The following is an 18,708-nucleotide window of genomic DNA, read 5'->3' as shown; positions in this document are numbered from 1 at the left end:
TATACTTCATAATATTCTACTTGCACTTTTATAAATCTGTATAATCTTACTATGCAACTTTTGCCCACACAAAGTTTTACAAACATTTCACCAAACTCATCACTAAGTACTTACAATTATAACTATGTGTGTGTATGTAATATTTACTGTGTTTATTTTTCACTTTTAGATTCTACTTTTTTGTAATTTTTCTGTGAACATTTATATACTTTATTTAATGAACTCAGGTCGCTATGTATTCCACTGTATGAAATTGTTGAGTTAATTCTCCCTTTACAGGACTACATTCCCAGCCGTTTAGCAATTTTTTTTTTGTTTTATATCTGAAAGCCTGTCACAAGTTGCTTCAAACTACATATACACACATATACATATGTTCGTGTTTAACCTCAATTTATACATATATTACTTACACCTAATTGTTTTCGTTTTTTACTTTTTAACTGTATATATGTAAATTACTACATATGTATGTATATGTATTAGTAATGAGTATTAGTTCAACCAATGATATTTACATGAGTTCTCACATTTGTCTATTGCAATTACTGCAAGGCTTTAGCTCTTATGTATCTGCTCAACAGAGCATGCACTCGTTACTACACTCAGGTTTTAATTAGAATTTAATTTTTGTCAGCTATTTTGAAAACTTCATAAAATATATTGTAAAAGTTATAAATTGAGACTTTTCAAGTTAAAAAAAATTATTTTTAAAAGCAGGCAACAATTATTAAATACTTTTAAAATAGATTTTCGTTCTTGAACTACAGAAAATACTCCGGAAATTTATTTCCTACTATAGAATATTAAAAAAAAAAATTTCAATCTGTAATTTAATTACAATTAAAACAAAATTAAAAATAATTTTTAAAAAAGTGTTTGCAACTAATTTAAAATTAATTTTTGATTTGTGTGTTCTTTAATTTTAATTTTTTTCATTCAAATTTTTTAAATTTAAATTTCTTTAATTTTTATTAAAAAAAATTTATTTTTCTTTTCTTTAATTTTAATTTTTTTTCATTCACATTTTTTAAATTTAAATTTCTTTAATTTTTATTAAAAAAAATAAAAAAAATTTTATTAAAAAAATAGAAAAATTTGTACTGCAAAAAATTTAAAAAAAAAATATTTTAAAAAATTTCTGCAACCAATTTAAAATTAATTTTTAATTTGTTTGTTCTTCAATTCAAATTTTTTTGATTAAAATTTTTTAAATTTTTTTGAATTAATTTTAATTGAATAAAAAAATTTTAGATCAAAAAAATTAAAAATTAATTTTAAACATTAAAAAAAAAATTTGCACCGATTTAAAATTAATATTTAATAGTTCTTTAATTTTTTTGTATTTAAAATGTTTTTAATATACATTTTTTTAATTTCAATTGAATTCAAAATCGAGAAAAATTAATTAATTTAAAATTAATTTTAAATTTTTTACAAAAAAAAATATTTTTAAATTTTTTTAATTTAATGCAGTATAAAAATCATATTTTTGATAAATAAACTCAACTTTTATTTTCATATCAGTTAACTCACCTACCATGTAATATAACCACTACCCGCTTTGGCTTGAATTTTTGTTTGTAGCTATGTATATGTGTGACTCTACTCTACAGTTTCTTCTAGGTGCAAGCGGTTACGCTCCACTACTACGTTGGCTGCTGCTTGTGTTATCTAAAATGGATGCCAATTCTCTTTTACTTGCCTAAATTTGCTGCTGATTTCTTAATATATATATTTGGATATATATTTAATTATGTGTTTGCTCATATGTTTGTTCATTTGTTTTTAGGTGTATGTATTTCGTAAGCATATGTTCAAGTGTGGGTTTTTATTTATTTTCGATTATTGTCTGCAATTGCAATACAAGACTCCTGGACAATTGCAATATGGATCGAGCATCGTGCCGCTCAGCCATTTCTGAAAGAGAAAAATCAAATTGCTTAAAGAAAATTTTCAAAAAGAAACAATTACATTCCAAAATTTCATTTTTTCATTTGCATATGTTTTTGGAACTTTTTTAAAAATTTTTGTAATTTTTTTGGAAACATTTTGAAAATAGTTTCAAATTACAAAATTACAAACATTTTCAAAAAAGGTTCAAAAATATAAGCAAATGAAAAAGCAAGAAAGAAGAAAAGAAAAAGAAAAATTTTCCAAATAAATATTTTGAAAAAAAAACAAAACATTTCCAAAGAATTTTCAAATTTTTAAACAAAAAATTACAACAATTTAATTATATAAGTAAATAAATATTTTGAAAAAAACATAAAATTACAATTCAAAAATAAATCAAAACGTTTTTCAAAAAAATTGTAAAACAAACTACAAAAATTTTCAAAAATATTAACATAAGAAAAAAAGAAGGAAAGAAAAAGAACAATTTTCCAAATAAATATTTTGAAAAAAAACAAAACATTTCCAAAGAATTTTCAAATTTTAAAACAAAAAATTACAACAATTTAATTATATAAATAAATAAATATTTTGAAAAAAACATAAAATTACATTTCAAAAATAAATTCAAAACGTTTTTCAAAAAATTTCTAAAACAAACTACAAAAATTTTCAAAAAATTTCCAACAATATTAACAAAAGAAAGAAAGAAGAAAGGAAAATTAACTAAATAAATATTAAAAAAAAAAACAATTTTTCAAATAAATTTCTTGAAAAAAACCATGCCGAAACCTTAAAACGGCTTTCTTGAAACTTAAAAAAAAATAATTTTTAAATAGGTAAAACTTCAATCTTTATTTTACGGGACTCAATTTTAGGATTAAGGATCTCTAAATTTTGTAAAAGCTTGATTCAAAATATCATCATGTTGAAAAAAGTGCTTCGCACTGATCTGAACTCCAAACATATAGTTGCTTCATATGAAGTTATTAAGCGTCTCAACTAAAGACAAGACAATTCTAACGGAACAGACCAAACTCGTATATATGTACATACAAGTAGATTAATTTTCAGAAACTTTCAAAAAATGAAATCGGAAAAAAATTCTTCTAATAAAATAACTCATACCACCAGGCTCAAGCTGTGTTAAAAGAAAAAGTAACGATAAATGTTCTAAGCTTTAAGATAAACTAAAAAGAACCGGAAAAAGTATATGTATAGTATATATAGTTTTTGTTCCCTCTCACCATTGAAGAACTTGATGACATCCGTAAAATCCATGCTATTCGACAATATTATGTCACGATAGGTCTCCAGTAGCGCCAAAGCGAGGAAGAGCACGAAATGACTGGAGGCCACATGTTTTGCCGCCCAAATAACTTCCCAGGTCGCGAAGACATCATCATAGAGCAACTCACGCTTGAAATCCAGAAGGAACCAGCGATAACAAAAATAGAAATGTGTGTAGTCGCCGTTCGAATCCATTAGGTCGTACATCTCCGAGTCCAAAATTTGTATGAGCGAACTGTAATATTGATTGAGAGTTCAATTTTGGGCTACAATTAATAATGAGGCATTTACACTCACCGCATATTCGCAAAGTGCATGTCCATGGCGCCGCCATTGGGGAAATTCTCAATCATGCGCTCCATAAGCTTGCAGAAGCAGCTATAGCAGAGAGACTCATCGTCGAAAATTACCAAAAGCGGAGCAACCAAATCGCACATGCCTTGCATATAACCAATATCCAGATGTTCCCAAACATAGCTGCGGAGTATATGAAAACTGTGTGTAAATAACTGTAAAGTAAGGCGGTTAGTAAAACTCACGTGGATATGACATTCCTGAGTTTATCCAAGTTCTCGTTAGCGAAATACCAATAATTGCGATCGCAACGTTGCACATCCTTTTCGATGCGGTGCAAGTTCAGTCCAAATGACTCCAATAACTCGCTCTGTAAGAAAATAATTCGAAATTATTTACAGTTACTAAATATACTCCCTTCTAGTACTCACACTATATACACCGCCATTACTGCTGGCAGGTGAAACGCACGCCGATTTGGGCTCTTGCAGTGCATCCAGTGAGGCCACCACTGTTATGTCCTCGTTCATCGGTGACATGAGACTTGTCTTGCGTGACAGTTCATCAGTGAGTTCATCATCACATTGCAGCGCATCCATTGATGCTGCCTCGGTTATAATCACCGCATGTGTTGGCATTGACTCGGCATCACGCATTTCTTCCACGATACCGATGGTAAACTCATCCATGGCCCGCCTTAAATCATCGGCACTATGAAATTTCGTCACGTGCGACGAAGCATCCTCTTCTGGCTCCACATCTTCTATAACAGCGCCGAAATTCATGGTTTCCGACTCGGCCACAACGTTGATGGGTGTGGCCAGTTCGTTGATATCGGTAAACTCATTGCCAACGGTCTCATAGGAAGATGTCGATGGTGAACTCTTTACGCTTAGCAGTAAGATACTGCTACCATGTTCAGGTGTTAGACCCGCCTCGTTATCAGTATCAGCAAAGCAATTTTCCTGCAGCTCTAGGGGCTCCATTGCGTCCATATTTTCTAGTTCCACTACAATGTGTTCACTTCGTTCTATCAATAATACTGCATTTGTGTCGTCGTCTTCAGGCTGCTGGCTATCATTCGTTGCATCCATGGCATCGGCTGTCTCGATATCCTCTTCCACATTACCAGAGTCGGTGGTGCTGGTGGTTTTGTACTTTTCACCTTTAGCAGCGGTGATGCTCTCGTCTTCATCCTTCTCAATTAGTATATCCTCATCGAAATCCTCACCCGGATCAGACATATCGGAAATATCATTATCTTCGAAAACATCATTCTCCACATCTTCCCCATCCATTTCATGTTGCCGGCATACTGGCTTGCCAGAGCGTCTATTTTTCTCAGCCGTCAGCTTAGCCACAGCCTGTGCGTTCTTCTCCTTCTCACGTTGTCGCACAATCGCCTCGACGGCCAGCCATTCACTCATTGTGGTTTCATAATAATGCTTACAGGTATCGTCGTACTTCTCGCGCTCTTCTGGTGTGGAACCGAAGCTGTGGATGAAATTTTTTCTAAATAAATGAGGTCTATTTGTGATATCTTTAGCAGACCAACCTGTAATGTCCTAAGAGATACGGCCAAACTTCTTTGCGTATCTCATGCTGCACACCGCCGAAGTACACCAAACGGAAGACCTCTACATCGCTGGTGACAACGCCATCCACTTGAAGGTTCGCCCACTTTTCTTTGGTTAGTCCCTGTTCGTCAGCCGCTACTGTGTGAGGATATAAAAGTCAGTAAAGTGTATGCGGTCCAGAGAAATAATTCCGTGTTACTTACAGTCCGGTGTGATGCGTCCATTAACCAAACCAGAGAGATGTGTGCGCACCGTAGACAAATGCCGACAATAAGCCAACCAGCCATAAAATGCTCGAGATATTATTTGACGGCGCATCGTGGAACACACCAGTTCAATACTCGCAGTTTGACTTGCTTGAATCTGCGGAAAAAAGTAAGAGGTTTAGGAGAATCTTAAAAATTGGGTCTGCTTTAAGACGCCAGTTTTTAAGAACTGGCTTTGGTTTTAAGTCCTTAAAGAAAGCTTTGTAATTTTTTTCAGTGAATGTGAAGAGAGGCACGATTGTGAGAAAGAATAACGATCCGCCAACTCAAGTCCAAATAATTCGGGGACCTCTAATAATTTCGATCGATCGGTCGATTTTGTAAGATTTTATGATATACACACCTGTGGAGAGTCACCACCACTCTGTTCCATTGATAAACTCTTGCTGGAACAGTCACTACTGCCAGTGGTCGAACAGCTACTCAAATGCTTGCGTCGTGGGCTGGTGCGACCCAATTCCAAAATCGGATGTGTCGCCACTAAAAATTATACCCAGTTAATGCTTACTTATTGTATCCGAAAAATGTGCTGAGACTTACAAAACTCTTCATGCTGACTTTTGCTCACCACACGGAAGACGTAGTCGATTGGTGTTTCATCGGTGGATTCCATCACAGAGGGTAATATGCGGCGGCGTACACTTTTTGGCCATGGAAACATTTTCTCAATGCCACGTTGAGACCACAGCGGTGGATCCAATTGTCCATGCGGTAGCAAGCCAGTCTCAAGACAGCTAAGAAAAGCTTGCATATGACCACCCTCGGGAAAGTGTATCGGTGGCTGCTGTACACCATCTTGGCCCACCAATATTATAGTGCCGCCAGTGTCCTCTCCGCGATTCTGATGGCAATGCACATAGACAATCTCATCGACATTTATATTAAGCGCATAGGCCCAGTAGAAACTTTTGTCGGTGCCCTCGGCTTCATTGTAGCCGTTCATCAGTTGATTCGGTGTCCATTTGATGGTGAGGAACTGCACCGTTTGGTGGAGACTTAAGTAGCCTGGCATAGGTTCATTTACGTCCTTCTGAAATTAATGTGAAATTGAATTGGAATCCGATTAAAGCTGAGTTTTCGACTCAAAGCAAACCGCAAAGCTCACCGGTAACACCAGCACATTATTTTTGCCATACAAAAGTGTAGTCTTGGAATTCTGATGCAATGACTCCACATAATCCTTGGCGACGCTGGCAGGCGAACTCGCCTTATACGAGCCGCTACTAGTGTCCTCCGAACTCGTGTGCAAGCTTCGCTTGAAATTGATGATGGGACGATGCACTATTGGAGGCGTGCGATTGCCAGAACTAATGCGGTGGCGTTGTACCTGTTTATTTAAGCGTTTATAAAAATTAATTAAATATTAACGGTAAATTCAATTAACTATACATACAAGTTCATCCGCATGTGGATCCGACCAATAGTGGTCTGGCGTCTTGGCGCGCGTAAACTCCAACGCGCAGGGTCCGACCAAAAGCGAACTAAGTATAGAGCCATAATCTGGATCGGCGACCAGCGCATCACGATCGTAGAAATTATTGGCATTGTTCACCAAATACTCAATTATTTTGGAAAGACGACGCTCATACAGTGCCAAGCGTATCCACAAGTATCTGCAAAAGAAAAAAACAATTGCGCTTATTGCCACCTCGAACATATTCTACGCTCTGTGTATACTCACTTCACCACCGTCGTGGCACAGCCACTAGTTGTCGACGACATCGTATTGATTGTCGTCACCGAATTGCTGCTGCCCTTGCTGAGCAACTTCGGCTTGATAATACTATCACTGCTGGAAGAAGACCGCTTGCCGGAGACCGTATGCGTCTCATTTACCATTTCGATTTCCAGCAAACAGCGATTTATATAATCAGCTTCTGGGCAAGTTCTGGCTATCTTCTGTATCAACGCTGTCGTCGAGGAAGTTTTGAAGAGACCCAAAGCACGTCGTCGCAAACCGTGGCTAAGACATGCTTCCACCGCAGCGCACAGTGATGTCACCGAACTGCTTTCTTCGTGTATATACTTTTTGGTGACAGCCTCTTCCATTAGCTGCTTAACCTCCTTCTTGACGGTGGCGATTAGGCGCTCCTTTAGCTCGGTGTCTGTAATGAAGAAGAAATGAAAAAATTCATTAAAATGTGTGGGTAAGTAATTGAGTTCTTAAGCCAAATGTAAGCAGGATATCAACCAAACAAATAACCCAAATTTACTGTGAAACCCGAATTTTATAAGAAAGGTACAAATATTCTATGTGCTTATCGAAGAACTTTAGAAATGTATAATAAGACGAAATTTCCATAAAAAATTATAGTAAAATTTTGTCTCCTTACTTTTTATACCCTGAACAGCCAGAAGAAAACTTCGGCTCTTAAAGTTGAGGGCACTGACTCCGAATGGCAAACCTCATTGATGTGGCGTCATTTGTTCTCCCTATCGGTATACTTTTGTAGCGTCCCTATTAAAACCCCGTTTTGTACATATACTTATACATAATTAAATCTGCGTGACAGACTGAGTCGATTTACTCATGGCTGTCCGCCTATTTGTCATCATAATATCAACAAACGAGTCCTCACTTTTTGAGATATCGAGCTAAAATTTGGCACAAGTCCTTTCCTCTAGAAAAAGTTGCTCATTTTTCGGAAACGATAACGGAGCACTATAGGATATACTTAGCTGTCATATAATCTAAACGAAAAAACTCAAGTCCTTGTACAGAAAACTTATTTATTAGACAAGACATCGTCATGAAATTCGGCAGATAATATTATCCGAAGCAATACTACAATCTCCAGATCGGATCACTGTAGAAAACAGCTGCCTTCAAACTGATCGAAGATCGTATGATCAAAGAAAAGTAAGAAAAATAGAACCAACAGTCCTTTTTCAGTGCATTCGGGAGAAAACTTATAAAAAAAAGTACGTCAGTGCCTAATCCAAACATCCACCGATATATAAATTTATCGCTTAATGCTTTAAAGCGGAAATCACTGCATCAATGACAAGCATAATTCTTCACCGGCAGTGACAATTTCCCTCTAATACTCCTTACATAGTTTGAGCAGATGTCGCTGTAGTGCTTGTAGGTGTAATACATACGCACTTATGTAAGCATGTATTTTCCCTTATATAACTGCATGCGTACATATGTTTTGTATGTATGTAGTGACTGTACCGCAATAGCAATTAACAAGGCTATTAGTGCTCATGTAGACGCATTTGCACGTATAATTGAAACAACTGCGTCAGATGACGATGATGATGATAACAAATGGAAAATCAATGCCATCAATTAGGTAGAAAAAACCATCACCATAGATACTTTTTCGATGAGTTTTTGTTATCATTGGCGAGTGACAGTGCACAACGGGTGGTTTCCTTAAATACTATATAAAGATTGATTTGCCATAGTTTAGAAAAAAACTGAATAAAATATATAATATAGTATACACTGCGGAGGTTGATTTTATTTTAATTAGAAATAACTAAGAGAGACAGAAATTCGCATGAAAACAGTATGTCACTATTTATGAGGTCTTGAATATTATCCTTGCCACAAAAAAAATAGTTTACTAAATTAAAAGCAAATTGCCTCTAGTTAAAGTGAATTTCCTTCGGTTGCAACTCGATGTTTGTACTGAATACATATGTCATTTACTTAGTTTCTTTAATTTAATTATTTTTGCAAATTTGGTTAATGCGATCTTGATAGTTAATTATTATAAAATCAAAATTTGTTTCACAATTGAATTTTTATTATTTTTTTGGGCTTCTACCAGGATTGCAAATAATGCATTAAGGGGTTATAAACAGTTAGAAGGCCGAAAGAAGCGAATTTTCCGATTTTTTTTTCTGAGAAATTTTTAAAGTTTTTCTGCGCTTATTATGGTATCTTTTAACTGTATTTTAAGATTAAGTATTAGTAAAAATATTTATTTGGAAAGGAAATACAGCTGATCTACGGGAGCTCCTCTCAGAAAATACGTTTTCCGGTGAACACTATATCTCTGAACTGGGTCCTCTGAAATTAAGAAACCAAAAAGATTTCATTAAAGCAATGTTAAGTCTAGTAATAAGTCGAAAGAATAAGCAAAATGATGTTTCTCAAAAATAAATCGATTTTTGGCCAAAATTTCTCGGTGCGAAAAAATCTTCGATAAACAAAAAATATATTTAACCTCTTGTTAAATATTTATCCGGTGCGAAAAAATTTCGATTAATTTGGTCAAAAAAAATATATTTAAGAAAAGCTCTTGTTAGTTTGGCTTTCTAATTCCAAGCACCCTGAAACGATTTTTCAAATATGTAACTTCGAAAATTATCACCGGAACATTAGGAAATTTTCTGTGTGTATTCTTAAATATACATATATGTACATTAAGAAAGTAAATTTAAAAAAATCGATGTTTTGAAAATTCTAACTGAATACATCCCGTTAAAAAAAAAAAACAATGAAGAACACCGAAGCTACATATATGGTAATTCTTTTTTTTTGTTTTCTCGCGAAAATCTTAACTAAAAGCAATTTTAAATTTTTTATCGATAAAAAAATTTTATTTTCGATAACAATGCATTTTTTCGATAACAATGCATATTTTGGAAAAAAAAGTTTAAAATATAATAATGTATAAAAAATAAATAAAAATTAAATTTTAATCTCAAGTACCGGTTTGAAATAGAATTTAATCCCAATCCCACAGTCTGTTCACGGTATAATAATTGAAGTCATATTTAAATCGCGAAAATCTTAATTAAAAATAATTTTAAATTTTTTATCGATAAAAAAAAAAGTTTCGATAAATTTAATTTCTCAATAAATTTTTTTTTATTAATTTTTTTTTTCGAATAATATAATTTAAAAAAAATAAATAATAATTAAAAATAAAAAATGAGTCTCAAGTACCGAATATAAGAGGAAATTTAATAACAATCATTAAAAAAAAAGGTTTTTGCAATATACCGATATCTGTTTAACATTTGTGCCTGCGTATGAAAACGAAGCACACCTTGCTGTACGAAGTAAAAATAGCAGGGAAGCAAATTAACAAATCTAATCAACTTTTATGAGCAACGTGACCGTTTTTTTTATTGCTAAACTAAAATTTATATCTTTGCGTTACCTTCTTCGGCTTAAATGAAATGCTGATGATAAATTTCAACAACAGAAATTTATGTAAACTGCTATTGGACGCTGCAAGAGGCACAATTATTGAACAATGAAGTACAGGTTTGCTGCTCTAATGCAAAATTGCTCAAGGTGAATGGTTAACGAATCTGAATTACTTGAACTTACTTAACGAAAAAAAATTGTAAAAAGAATATTATATGTATTAGAGTGATTCAAAAAAAAAATTTTTTTTTTCGTTTGGTACTCGGAAAAATAGGTTGTTAGACACCTCTCAGAAAGCCTCTCCAAACATGAGTTTTTAATTGTAACGGGAAGGTCCTCCTATATACAGTTTTCTATTTTTTCTTATTATCAGAAAGAAAAATTTATATCTCGCTTCCAACTACTTAAAAAAATATCTTGTTCCTTAGATTTTGTAGGAAATTGAATGCTCTACAAACAAGGTCTATGATGATTTTTTCGTAAACCCAAGCGTTTAAAAGATATTAACAGTTAAAGTTTGATTATTTTTGGGAAAATTTTTTATTTCTTATGAATTTTATAACTCAATGAAAAAAAAATATTATGAATAGATTTTTGGAGAGGCTTTGTTAGAGGTGTCTAGGAACCTAATTTTCAGAGTACCAAACGAAAAAAAAAATCCACCCTAATATGCATTGATTTTTGACGATGAATATCTCCTAAACGCTTAACTTAATCGAAAAATCATATGAGACCATTTTTATAGAGCAGTAAATTTCCTACAAAACTGTGAGTTTCATCATTCATAATATTTTTTTTCATTGAGTTATAAAATTCATTAGAAATAAAAATTTTTCCAAAAATAATCAAACTTTAACTGTTAATATCTTTTAAACGTTTGGGTTTACGAAAAAATCAACGTAAACCTTGTTTGTAGAGCATTCAATTTCCTACAAAATCTAAGGAACAAGATATTTTTTTAAGTAGTTGGAAGCGAGATATAATTTTTTCTTTCTGATAATAAGAAAAAATAGAAAACTGTATATAGGAGGACCTTCCCGTCAATTTTTTTTTTTTTGAATCACTCTAATATGTATATATAGATTTTTTTTGTAAAATATATCCAAATGAGTCCAAACTTTCCCATTTTTGTATCACACGACTGTATTAAAAGTTCATAAATATAGCGGTATGGCTCAAGTAACTTTAAGCTCAGTCATCTTTGTGACATCTTTTACTCTTTTCTAAGTACTCTCTGCTCATTCATATCAAACACTTAAATATATTTTATTAAACTTCAAATACATACATATATAAGTATATATATGTGTGATATATTCTAGCAAATTCTAATAATTAAGAGTGTAGCAGCAATGACACTCCAGAAATGCCTTGAATTGTTCAATGCAATTCAGTAAAAGTTTCTAAAACTTTTCGCATTAATCATAAAGCGGATGCAGCACGTTCACTTGCTGGAAAAAAAAACAAATACATGCAACTGTATATAGTCACATACACATATGCACTATTATGTATGTGTGATATGCCGTCATAGAGACCGTTACGCAGCAGCTATCACAAAGTACAGCTGACATTCAAAGCAATAAAAAGTATTCGAAGGAAAATGAGAAAGTAATATTTAGAAATTAACGTCCCGTTCATCAGGATGAAGGTAAAAAGTTTTTACGATAAAATCCTTGCGTCCAATCAACACTTTGTGCTTAATACGTATACTCAATAGTATTCGAGTGTCGAGAGTGAGTGTGAAATAGCGACTGCGTGCTTCGAGAAATTATTATGTTAACGCTAAAAATGCTAGAAATTCTCAATAAAGAAGACTAAGCCCACCGAAAATCTATAAATAAATAAATGTGTGAATAAGCGAATTAGTCCCTCAGTTTTTGAGTTTTTGATCTGAAGTTTCGCACTCATTCTCATTGGTTTTGGTAAAAGTTATCTTAAGGTTTAAATAGGTTAACATCTAGATCATCCAATAGTCGGCCTAATAAACGTGTTGTTACGACGGGGTCGAACCATAGGGAGTGGGATATCAGATGTGTAGGGTTAGCTGGGCATACAAAGATGTGGGTAGTGTCATACAGGGACTCGTTGCACGCCGGACATATATTGGATATGTCGGGCTCGACTCTGGATAAGTAGGAGTTTAACCTGCTACAGTATCCACAACGAGGCTGCGCAAGGGTCTCTCTCGACTCTCGTGACAACTCGAGCTCGTCGTCTGCAATGGGTGATGATTTGACTCCAAGTACGATATTCACTGAGAGGGAGTCGGGAAAGGTTTTTATGGCTTCACTGTAAACGGCGGTCAGTGTATGTCTGAAGTTTGTTGCGTCCGAAGTCTGATCTTTCTTTCGTTTCATGTCGTCGACGTGGTTAAGGAAGAACCTCTTGATGTTCCTAGGTCGTCACGCTTCAGCAGGTGACTGCAGAGATGACTTATGCGAAATCACCCCAGCAGGAACTGTTGGGAGAGGAGTTCATTATGCTCCTCAACTGAGACCATACGGGCTTCACGGTCCAGATGCTCGATGTGAGACGTAAAGAGACATCCCGTTGTAATCCGGAGTTTAGTGTTCTCTCTCTGCAGCTTCCTCGTCTACGTTTTGCTGCATCCAGGCCACCATATTGGTGTGGCATAGTTAAGGACCGGTCGGCCGATTGCCTTGTATGTTACCTGCAATGTTTCTTTGTCTTTTCCCCATATGCTGCGGGCTAGCGACTTGAGGTTTTTGTTGCAGCTCTGTTCTTTGGTGATAATCGCGGTAGCATGAAGGGAGAAGCAGCACAGACTGTCCAGTTTGTGAGTTTGTGAATATGGTCGCTGTGCATTTAGTGAGGGAGCGTGCTAGGTTCCGTGAAGCGAATAAGCGAGAAAGGTCGGAGAGATAACCGTTTACGTTTGAGCACAAGCCATCGATCATTCGGAACCCCTTGTTTAATTCTTCTCAGTTTTGAGTTTACCTCGAAATAAAATGGATAATTGACGACGTTCAGGTAGTTCAAAGTCCACCTCTTGAGTCCTCAGGCCTAGAGTTTTCGATGTACTTAAATAGCGTTGTGTGATTGATTGTGTCAAAGGCTTTTGACAAATCCTACGCTACGAGGGTCGTCCTATCACAAGGTAGTTTCTGGTTAAGGCCATGAGCTATCTGGGCGTTTATGACGCTAAGTGCTATGCTGGTACTATGCGCTTTGCGGAAGCCATGCTGGTGCTAGGCTCAGGTGGTGTGTGAAGGTCGGGAGTAGCAAGCCTCAAGTGTCTTCACAAATGGGGAGGCGAGAGTTATCGAACGTTAATACTACCCTTTGTTGACGGGTTTCCCAGGTTTCAGTAGTGGGGCCACTCTTCCGATTTCCCACACATCGGGTATTTGAAGAGTGGTCAGCGTCAGGTTGAGGACCTTGGTGAGATAGCTTACTCCCATCGAGCCTAGATGGATTTGGACGAGTTTTCCTTGTTGATGACACTCTGAACCTCCTCATTTTTTGATTTATTGGAAAAATGCTGAAAATCCGTGCATTTTAAGGATTTCACATTCAAAACACTGATACTGCTGATTAGTGTATTTTTTTCATTTGCTCGATGATAGAAAATGTTTACTTTTTTGCAAGAATTGAAATTGAAGCAACATGCCACTTGTAATAAAACAGTTATAATACAAATATATACATATATGTATGTTTATGTATACAAATAGTTCACGTTTATACTTCTATGTATATATACCTTGGTGTAATACACACTTACACATTACTAATACTAATAGAAAGCAATATTTACATAGCTCCCAGCATATGTACATAAAATATATGTATTATGTATGTGTGTGTATGAGAATGACCATAGCGTATTTGTGTACATAACAAGATTGTAACCTTGACTTTCAGCATGAGGTGCTATTAAACTCCCTTGAATTTTAACCTAACCCAAGTGGAAACGCAAATAAGGTCGCACGGCAGCCATCAGCAATCACATAAAGCCAAACACAAACACATTTAACTGCAAACATACATACATACATATGTAGTAAATCTGTTGTATATAACAATATGTATATGGTATACTATAAGGGCTTATGTTGTACATGCGCACCATGTAGTTGAAGTTAGTTACATACATAAACATTTATATATGTACATATGTATGTGCTTGTATATGTATATACATCGTGGAGACGGCTGTGTTACAGCACAATTGCACCGGTTACCTTACGACTCCCCACCCATCTACAACCTAGCAAATGATGCGTACTCACGAGCCGAATGAGTGTGGTTAACGTATACATAAACATCAACAACAACAACAACAGCTAAAGCAAAACAATCTCATCGACTGTGATTCCGTAAAAGTCATCAACAAGCACCTACAACTGTTGTTGTGGTTGTTGTAGACACAGCGAGTAGTTAGTGGCCAATTAATAATTTACTAAAGTTCATTATTCTACTCATACCCATTAAAAAGTTAGACTTTAGATTGCCTTGAAACTGCGCCCTTGAAGGAAGGCTTTCGAGGAAACAGCTGATTTGGTTAGTAGATGGCTTTGGCATGTCTTTTTCATAAAATGTCGCTGAAATTTCGCTATTTTGTAGATTGGCTAATTAGTGGCTTTAAGATTTTATTCTATTAATATTTTGTTCTGCGAAATTAATATATATTTCAGCAAAATCCAAAGTGAAAAATCCATAGAATTCAAAGGAGACAGTGAAAACCCAAATTTAAAATTTATTATATAAAATGTCTGGCCCTTAATTTATGTATGTATTTGTTGTAATAGATATCCATGAATACAAACTCTCAGACACAATTATAAAAAGTAGGGGTTATGAAAGAGCCTCGCCAACCTCAAGCTTATTACAATCTTGAAAAGATCTCTGATTATTCAATAATGACTTTAATATGTACATATGTCCAGCAATGAGAGTTATTTGTATAAAGTCTACTAAAACCTCAAAAAAACTAAGAAGTTTGTCTTGAAATTAGTAACACCCAGAAAGAGACGCCCAAAAACCCTATAACCGATACACCATATCTATCTGTTCATCCGTCGATATACATACATATAAGCGAATTAGAACGTAAGTGTTTGAAATATCGCTCTGAACTCTCTTTTCTTCTCAGGAATCTCCTTATTTGACTGAACCACTTCCATACAAACTTAAGGATCAAACTCAAGTCCTTTTTTTACGAGATATTTTTTTTTTAAATTAAAGATCAAACTCAAGTCCTTTTTTTACGAGATATTTTTATAAAATTAAAGATCAAACTCAAGTCCTTTTTTTTACGAGATATTTTTATAAAATTAAAGATCAAACTCAAGTCCTTTTTTTACGAGATATTTTTATAAAATTTAGCAAAGATTATTGTCTCAGATAGCGCTATAATATTTTAATAAATTGTTTAGATCTGAAGTCTTAGATTAGCATCTAATTGCCATACAAGCCGGACGATCAAAATTAAGTTTCGTTATGGAAAACTTTTTAATTTAACGAGTTGTCTTCACGAAATTTTTGCACAAAATATTGCCTAAGGCAACGCCTTAATTTCTAAAAAAATCTTTCAAATATGATCCCTTTAGTGTATACGAACAATCATACAAACAGACCAATCAAAACAAAGCAAATTTTCTTATTTTTAAGGAGATTCTAGCTTCGGTGCAACCGAATTCAATTTTTTTTATTATTTTTTATCAGCCAAATTTTGTGTCAAATTATGCTTTAAATTGTGATTTATTAGTGTATGAGTTCCACAAGCACTTAATAATTTTAAACATTAAACATTATCCAAATATTTTTGGGAAATGCGAATAAAGTTACGTTGAACCAGTAATATTGATCCGCCCTTCTGTAGCACATTTAATCACAGCTGTTACAGACAGCTGAGCTCATAAGCTGCAGCAGAACTCTTCGTGGCTTATCAAATATTAAACAAATTTTCACTTAATCCTTACAAGCGCGTTAATCCACAAACATACGTGATCTTATTAGATAAGAACGAATTAATCACTCGAAAATTCAATTAGTCAGTTTGTTTTCATCCCTTTTTCTACGCTGCCACTCTCTCTCTCTCTTCTACAGTTTGTTGTTAATAACTCAGTTGTTGTGGAAATAATGCTCATCCACAACATATTTACGAATGAGACTTTTTTGTTTTCGTATACAATACATAAAGAGTAATTTGCATAAACATGAACATACATGTACACATATGTTTTTGTTTGGCTACACCTTATACATACGAGAAATGCAGGCAGTTATTGTAAATATGCATTATTTCATGAAAAAGCTCGTTATTTCCTGCAGCGACGCATTGTTATAGAATATAGTTTATTTAGGTGAGTAAAAAAGTGCCCTGTAGCTGATGCCTTGTAACTCTTAATTAAAAAGTATGTACATATGTATTGGGCTTTGAGTCTGCACAGCTGAAATGAAGCGAACCGAAAATGGCCGAAGGATAGCACGACAATAAATACTACAGTATATTTACATGTAGCTATGTATGTACATATGGAAGTTTAATCGCACATAACTACATATGTTTGTATGTATGTGTGTATGTCCATGCCCAACATTAATTTTTCGCGACACTTCCTCATTGTTTCTTTACATTTCACTATTTTTTTTTTTTTGATAAAATCCTTTTATACGCAAATTCGTACTTACCACTGGAATCGCCAAAAGGGCCACCTCCCCCGCCACCGCCGCTACCACTAAAGGTGTGTAGCATATTCATGTGGACAAAAATTTTTACGGATTTCCCAAAAACTTCTACAGTTAATAGCTGCTCCACAAGCTGCTTTTCGCTTAGTGTTTGTGTATTATTGCTTTGGCCGTTTTCCCTTTAACACGCACTCATTCTACGCACTCCCAACTGGTATATTAGTGGCTGCTAATTAATTAATTTGCGCTGTAATCTCAGTGTATATTTATCAAAAGTTGTAAAGAAAATATGTTCGTTGTTCGTTTTCCTTTTAGCCACCGACCATAAATGAAGATTGTTATCAATTCGTTTCTTATGCGCTTTCAATTCGTTTTATTCGTTTCAACATATGTATGTGTGTATGTTAGCTATTCGGCAACTTTCGCATCCAACGATTCCTAGTTTTCTCCGTTGTTAATATGTATTTTTTTCAACTTCCGCTTCGCATTTCGTCTGCTTGCATTCGTCGTAAAATTAAAGATTAAGCAATTTTAAACCATATTTAAACAAAATTCAATGCCTTTTCACATTTTTTATGTGATTTTAATGTTTTTCTGTATGACTACAATGTTTCGATTTATCACAGCTTTATTTTTTCGCTTAATGCTGTCACTATTGTTGCTATTGTATGTATGTTGGTTTGCATGTGTGTGTGTGAAAAATGCCAGTCCGAAGGCAAGAAAATATACCGTTGTTAGTGAAACCCGTTGTGTTCGACAAACTGCGATTGAATGAACATTTCCGTGACGGCTGGAATATTTGTTGTCTATAAGCCAATCAGGGCAACATTGCGTGAATAGAGTTGCATTCACGGTGCATAAATTTTATAAATTATATTTAATTTATAGCAAAAAACATAAACGTTTACAAGTTTTTATTAAACTTCAATTTATTTCCGCTTATTTTCAGCCACATACTTTTAATCTCCTGTTTATAATTTCTGCAAGCAACTCTTTGTACAAATATAGTATAGCATAGTTTTAGGCGCTTGTTTGTAATTCGCAATAATTTTGGTTTAAGCGCAATGTTGCCACGCTACAAAGATGGTAATGCATATAAATGATGTAAAATGCAACCCTGAAACTTTGTTAGCAAGATAAAGTGCGAATGGTATGAGCTGATAGTTTTATTTCAAAAATTTTCTCAGAATAATAAAAGCTCGTAAGTCTTTTTAAAATGAATGCTTAATATTTAAAACACGCCAAAAGTCGAAAATTTTCTTTAAGTTATTTTTTACACAATTTTTAGAATATTGAGTAATCTCCACAATTATCATCAAAATTTATGCAAATGTTTCAATCACTTTCAAACTGAAAACTAAACATTTCTTTACTACTGAAGATATTTCAAACGCATGTTAAAATATTATATTTGTTCAAAAAAAAATTAGCAACTTTAGTATTGACTATTGACAATACAAAAAATCGTAACGTGTGCCCTCCACTATTACCAAAGCTTTTCATTGCGCGCGCTTTTGCCAACTGCTGTCAAAGCTGCGAAACAGGCAGCTGTTTGCTGAAAGTCGTGAAAGTATTTAAAATAATCATTCTTACTTAATAAAATTAATGATTTGTA

The 18,708-nt window shown here is 34.2% G+C and overlaps 1 protein-coding gene across 3 annotated transcripts; it reads right to left on the bottom strand.

Moving 5' to 3' along the window:
* Nucleotides 1-1,306: 1,306 nt before the first annotated feature.
* On the bottom strand, nt 1,307-17,849 carry LOC126759045 (small G protein signaling modulator 2). Of its 3 annotated transcripts, none has more exons than XM_050473606.1 (13): nt 17,097-17,849; nt 7,005-7,428; nt 6,717-6,936; nt 6,429-6,650; nt 5,864-6,353; nt 5,667-5,803; nt 5,261-5,420; nt 5,036-5,195; nt 3,912-4,974; nt 3,726-3,850; nt 3,484-3,663; nt 3,144-3,421; nt 1,307-1,920 (listed from the first exon to the last, which is right to left on the bottom strand). In XM_050473606.1, exons 1-13 carry the CDS (start codon nt 17,164-17,166, stop codon nt 1,832-1,834), a joined length of 3,618 nt encoding a protein of 1,205 aa, XP_050329563.1. In that variant the 5' UTR covers nt 17,167-17,849; the 3' UTR covers nt 1,307-1,831. The 3 variants fall into 3 exon arrangements, with proteins under 3 accessions (XP_050329563.1, XP_050329564.1, XP_050329565.1); XM_050473607.1 differs by having other exon boundaries at nt 5,036-5,192; XM_050473608.1 differs by having other exon boundaries at nt 5,864-6,350.
* Nucleotides 17,850-18,708: the final 859 nt, after the last annotated feature.

Source organism: Bactrocera neohumeralis, chromosome 5 (genome assembly GCF_024586455.1).
Source record: "Bactrocera neohumeralis isolate Rockhampton chromosome 5, APGP_CSIRO_Bneo_wtdbg2-racon-allhic-juicebox.fasta_v2, whole genome shotgun sequence".
Classification (NCBI taxonomy): Eukaryota; Metazoa; Arthropoda; class Insecta; order Diptera; family Tephritidae; genus Bactrocera; species Bactrocera neohumeralis.
This window is presented reverse-complemented; position numbering and strand designations above follow the sequence as displayed.

Excerpts from the sequence above, each read along its gene's own strand:
- LOC126759045 (XM_050473606.1), bottom strand. The coding sequence starts at position 17,166 with ATGAATATGCTACACACCTTTAGTGGTAGCGGCGGTGGCGGGGGAGGT. Across the intron at positions 6,354-6,428 it reads ATAATGTGCTGGTGTTACCG|AAGGACGTAAATGAACCTAT; the intron begins GTGAGCTTTGCG and ends CATTAATTTCAG. Across the intron at positions 5,196-5,260 it reads TGGACGCATCACACCGGACT|TAGCGGCTGACGAACAGGGA; the intron begins GTAAGTAACACG and ends ATCCTCACACAG.